Genomic DNA, 6,000 nt, shown 5'->3' on the forward strand with positions numbered 1-6,000 from the left:
GTGTTATGATGATAAGGACGGCCTCTGAGCGAGGAGAGAAGGCGTTACCATGCTTTTGCATTCAGCGACTCACATTACTGCAGTCTTGGATCGGGAGTAGTGAGCGGAGGGCCACACCGCTAGATGCCACCAGTAATAACAGTAACAGTGAGCAGTTACAGAAAACATTTTTACTTCTATCATATCAAGTTTTTATTCATTTTCATGCTTAGAAATAAAACATTCTTGAGTTTGTGGCTGCCCACCGCTACGAAACTGTGAAGATGGTTCAAATGCAGTGAAAGAATCTAATTTATCAAAACACAGACTTAAGTATGAGAATGACAACACCAACACACAAAGAAGACATCAACAACAATAACACGCAAACAAGAAAATAATGCATTTTCGTGTCAAAACCTAGAAAAGAAAACCACAACTAATAGATACCGCTGGAGGGAAGACAGTCATATGTTATTGTAGATTTATGTGGAATTTTATCCCAAACCCATTTTAAAGAGTTTAGGTGGTTTGCAGTGTTTTAAACGGTATAAATCTCACATTGTGTTGTCATCTAGTCTGGTTATTCTGGATCATTAATCCAGAGTAGAACCAGACCCTTCTCTGTTCAAAGACAGATCCTACACTAAAAAAAATCTAAAATATGACTTGTTTCATGTCTTGGAATTACATTAAATATTTCTCATTAGGTCAAACTTATCTGTTTTTTAAACTATCTAACTGCCTTGAGCATTTTCACTTCCTCCTTTAGTGTTTGGATCCGTTCATCGTCGGCGTTTTGTAGCTCCTCAGTTGTTCCGAGAAGCCAGGGTTTGGGGCCGAGGCAGGCCGAGCCGATTTGACCAATGAGAGGCCGTCGTCAAAGGACTGGCCTTCACAGGACATCAGGTAGCCAATGACAACCGCCGGTGCCCGTGACACGCCGGCGTTGCAGTGGACCAACACGGCGCCTTTCTGAGGGAGAAACAGAAGAAAATGTTGATATTTGAGCTGAATTAATTGACTTCTTGATCATCCAGTGGAGTAGTGTTTGTGTCCACCTGATGAATAGCCTCATATTCACTCTCTTTTAGCTCCGTTTTTGGTCTCCACCAACTCCTGAGGGAAATATCTGTCTTCATGGCTGCTTTATGCTCCACTACATTCACCAGCTGTGTCTGTCTGCATGGACACTAATTGCAGGGACGCTCTCTGAACATAAGAGGGCTCTACAGACCAACAGAACGGCTTCACACCACAACAGGCTCCGTCACCGATGTGCTGTTTAGTTAATGGATAGCTTGTTTGTTTGTGTCCATTATCCTCTCCATTACAGCCTCTATTTTACTTCTCATGGAAGGTTAATGCCACAGCTGTGCCCCAGTTTTCAGGCTGAGCCTTGTATCAGGTCTGTCTTCTTATCTGACCAGTGAGAGAACGGAAAACAGGAGCTTTACTCAAAATGTCATATTCTTTTACAAGACTGACTGTTAATAGATTCAAGTCACCAAAAGCAACCTGAACCACAACATTTTGTGTAATTGATGAGAGCATGTGTGCAAGCCTGAACATTCAGGTAAAACTAGACAAGAATATCGTGTTAAAATTTGGACTAATCGTACAAATCAAAATCAATGAAGAATTTGAAAATGTGTGTACAAACAGGTAGACATTTCAAAATCTGATTTGGTTAGGAGCATGTAGGTCCAGGTACATAGTTGAAAATACCAGTTTAAAGGTTGGTAAAATTGGTATGGAAGCCAATTTCTTTTGTCATAAAATCAAATACTTTGGTTGTTTTACTTTCCTGAACATCCAGGTTTTCACCCAATTTTTCGGGTTTAAAAGAGTGCAAACATTTAGAAAAATACCCCAAAATGTGAGCAAGTGTGACACAAAACCATGGATTAACAAAACGTAGAATTTCCTAAGGAAGATCTGAATATTTTAGCATATATTTCAACATATATTATAATGTTTTATAAACAGTTTTTTCACAAATCCAGGGTCGTAATGCTGCCAAAACACCTTTATTATACTCCACCACTTTATGTATCTGTACTGCGATCATCAAGTCAGTCACACAATGCGGTTGTTGTCATGGCAGCGGCATTATGTGAAGGTCATTACCAGCCAAATGGCCTGCTGAGCAATATGACCCTGCATTTCAATGTAAAAGCATCAGTTTGATTATCATGGCTGGAATTACTACATACACACTCAACAATATCATAATGAACACTCACACACACTCTGCGTAATTATACACCCCTAATGACTGCCTAATGACTCGCTGTGGTGTGTTTGTGGGTGTCTGTGTGTGTCTGTGTGTGTGTGTGTGTGTGTGTGTGTGTGTGTGGTGTCGTGTTAAGGTGAGCAGCAGGCTTCGCTGCTAAAAGCTTGTATGACACTGAGATCTGATCTGTGTGCAGTTTAATAAATCATGAACAAAACTAAACATCTATTATTCACAACAGGAAAGAGGAGAGGAGAGGAGAGGAGATGTTGAAACATGTGTCACATGTCAACCCTCCTTTTAAGACCCTTGCATATGTCTCCATACTCCCATAATCCCTTTACTTGGCTTTATGGGATTGTTTCCTCTTGTTGGACTTGATCCGGTCATTTGGTTTCACCTGAGCTACAGCAGCAGCTCTTTCACCACCATCTTCAAAATTCCTGTTTCTTCTATTTATGTAAAGAACAATATTAAACCGATCAGTTTGTCTTTTTTAATGATGATTGTCAACGTTGAAGTGAAACATGTGACTGACACATATGAGATCAGCTTGGAGAAGGGAATATTTCAGAAACAGAGGGTGTTTGATTTTTCTGCAGAGTGAAACATCCGTTTTTTGTGTTCGCAAAAAGGATCTTTGAAGAGGACTCAGGTTTGGCTGATTTGTTGACTATTTGTTGATTGCTAGAAGTCAGTTTTCATAAGTGATTAATGATTTTAATCTATGCAGGAAAAAACAAAAAAAAACAATCCTTGCTTTTTATCACTCTTAGTGTTTGAGGACTGTGGGTCATTTAATTAATTAATTAATTAATTAATTAATAATAAATTGGTTGATATAATCTGCAGTAATGAGAGTGATGTGTTACCTCGCTGCGAGCCTGCTGGATGAAGTCACAACAGTCCTGGATGTGGAGCAGCACATCAGCGTCGGGATGATCCAGAATGCTGATGGTTTTATAGATGAACAGGTCGGGAAACACATTCTCCACCCCGAACGCCACATTCAGGATGTGAGATACCTGATGGAGGAGGAGAGGAGGAGGAAGTAGATACTTTATTTTGATAAAGATCTCTTTTTGATCCAGAGTAAAGATGATGTACAGCCGTAAAAGGCTTTTAACATTATCACTATTGTCTGGATTATAACAACAGTTCTGCTCTGACATTTAAACTTAACGATCAAAAAGAAAGTTGGAGGCAACTTAAGGTCATCCTTTAAACTCTCACTGAGGTCATCGTTTGGTAAAAGCTCAGTTTATATGGTAAACACTGAATCAGCAAGGCAACGTTTTGAGGTATATACGCTCTCAAGATCTGTTTGGAGAGGCTTGATTTTGGGGGCAAAAACTGAGAGAAAAAGATGTGTTTACCAATTTAACTTGTCTTATATAGTTATTTCTAGAATTAGTAAGGTTTTTCAGATAAGCTTTATATTGGTATTTCCCTGGTTAAATACATTAAAATACATGTTCTAGGGCTGTTTTTTTATGAAAAAGTTAATTTGAAATTGATTTTGTCAGTTTTCTTTATTCCTTTTCTCATGTGGGATGAACATCATTTTAGTTTTTTCCACCAGGAATTCCCATAATGCTTTGGGTGAACTCACCTTGTGTTTTTTCAGAGTGCCAAAGTCATGTGCAGCATCTTGAGAACCTACACACACACACACACACACATACACACACACACACACACACACACACACACACACACACACACACACACACACACAAACACAAAGTTAGTCATCGATCAGGGTGTGTCTTTGTTTGTTACAAGACGCTGTCCAGGGTGCTGAACCAAGTTAACCTGAAAAGGTCTTCCCCGCTGTGACCATGCACAGAGACTACTGCAGGTCAAAGGGTCATTTATGTTCCACCTGTGAACCACTGAGCCCTGTTGGGTCACCTCTCCCCCTGTCCTCCCCCACGTACGGGCTCATGTTACCCTCTGCTCTGAGCCGGGGCGGTTTTCAGTGTTGGTGGACTGAAGGTCACTCCCAGGACAGGTCGAGGTTGGAGGGAGTGGACCCATCCATTGAGTGGAGTTGCTTCGCGGTGAATTTTTTTTCAATTTATAGTCTAAAAATGCCATTAAAATTAGGATTATAATCTAAAGAAATTTCAGCAAAATTGAGTTTATTTGATAGAAAGGAAAAAAAATCTATTTTACGCTCATACAGTACCAGTCAAAAGTGTGGACACACCTTCTCATTCAACTACTTTGAAGAATGTAAAATATAAAACATATTCTGGTTTGTTGAGCATTTGTTTGTTTACCACATAATTCCATATGTGTTCCTTCATAGTTTGGATGTCTTCAATATTAATCTACAATGTAGAAAAAAATAAAAAAAATAAAGAAAAAACATTGAATGAGAAGGTGTGTCCAAACTTTTGACTGGTACTGTAAATCTCCATTAACTCTTCATGTTTTGATCACATTTCCAGACCCAAATTCCATTTTTACAATATTGTTATGTTTCCGAATTTTTATTGAATTGTAGTATAATGCTTTGCTTCTGATTACAATGCAAGAAATCGTTATTTTACACATAAGCTTGCAGGTCATACCTTTAACTAGCCACACACGTCCATGCTATGGAGGTCAAACAGAAATGGTAAATTAATGTTATTTTCTCCCAAATCTGCTGCCAGGTCTCTATTTCATAGAAGAGCATCTTTTTGACCCTGAGGAGCAGCTTTACATTAATTGTCAAGCTGTCAAAAGCAAGATGGAGACGAGTTACTAGTTAAGGTGTCATCAACTATAAAGATTTATGAGTTTCGTTTTAAAGATTTGTTGTGTTTTTCCCTCAGATGGTTATCTAGTTAGTTAAAAGACTCACATCTGTTTCCTGTTGATGGTCTGGATGGTTGTTGGGACTATTGTAATTATGATTTAGACAACAAGACAAACTGGACGGAGTGAAATCCAGACTGGACACCTTTAACTGGAACTGGAGCTCGGGCATCACAGAAATAAATGTGTTCAAATGTCTCACCGTCCACCTCTTTTTCCAAACTTGCCCTTTTCATCAGTTTCCTCACCTCTTCCAAATAAATTTAACCAAAAATGACTGAAGGTGGACTTCTCACAGGACTTTTGGGGGTTGCCTAGTGACAGAACTCCACTAGTATTCAACATGGGGTGACAGAGGTTGACTCTGTTCGTGATTTGTCACATCCACTCACCCAGCAGCAGGTAAGGCCTGACGATGCCGACCTGCAGGTCCCAGGATGTGTCGGGCACGTATCCCAGCATCTTCTCTGGGGGGGCGGGGTCTTCCACCACAGTGATCGTAGAGCCCTTCCAGGTCTCGATGATGCGACGGCCGCTCAGTGATGTCACTCGGGTGCACTGCTTTCTCAGCCGTGTCCTGGAGAAACTCTGGATCTCTGCAGTCAGGGACTGCATGACTAGACCGGACTGGAATGAACGAAACTGAGCTGGACCGACCTGGAGTGAACCTGAAAGATAAATGAAAGGTAGTTGGATGATAATTATAGTAGATAACCTATGTTAGATCAGGATAAGTTGTATAGAAAATAACAGAACACATGTACGCTGTAGCTGTAACATGCTCACATGTTAACTTTTACCATGTTCAACATCTTAGTTTGGTGTGTTAACATGCTAACAGTTGCTACTTAGCACTGAACACTAAGTACAGCTGAGGATGATGGGAATGTAGATTTGTAAGTTTTCACTTATCCAGTTTAACATCTCAACATCTACTTCTGTCTGACACGAGGAAGTTCACATTTGTGGTTTTAAAG

The 6,000-nt window shown here is 39.9% G+C and overlaps 1 protein-coding gene across 1 annotated transcript; it reads right to left on the reverse strand.

Moving 5' to 3' along the window:
* Positions 1–747: 747 nt before the first annotated feature.
* Positions 748–5,638, reverse strand: dusp19a (dual specificity phosphatase 19a). The gene is made up of 4 exons (XM_054615901.1): positions 5,416–5,638; positions 3,828–3,874; positions 3,088–3,240; positions 748–954 (listed from the first exon to the last, which is right to left on the reverse strand). Exons 1-4 carry the CDS (start codon positions 5,636–5,638, stop codon positions 748–750), a joined length of 630 nt encoding a protein of 209 aa, XP_054471876.1.
* Positions 5,639–6,000: the final 362 nt, after the last annotated feature.

Source organism: Anoplopoma fimbria, chromosome 16 (assembly GCF_027596085.1).
Source record: "Anoplopoma fimbria isolate UVic2021 breed Golden Eagle Sablefish chromosome 16, Afim_UVic_2022, whole genome shotgun sequence".
Lineage (NCBI taxonomy): Eukaryota > Metazoa > Chordata > Actinopteri > Perciformes > Anoplopomatidae > Anoplopoma > Anoplopoma fimbria.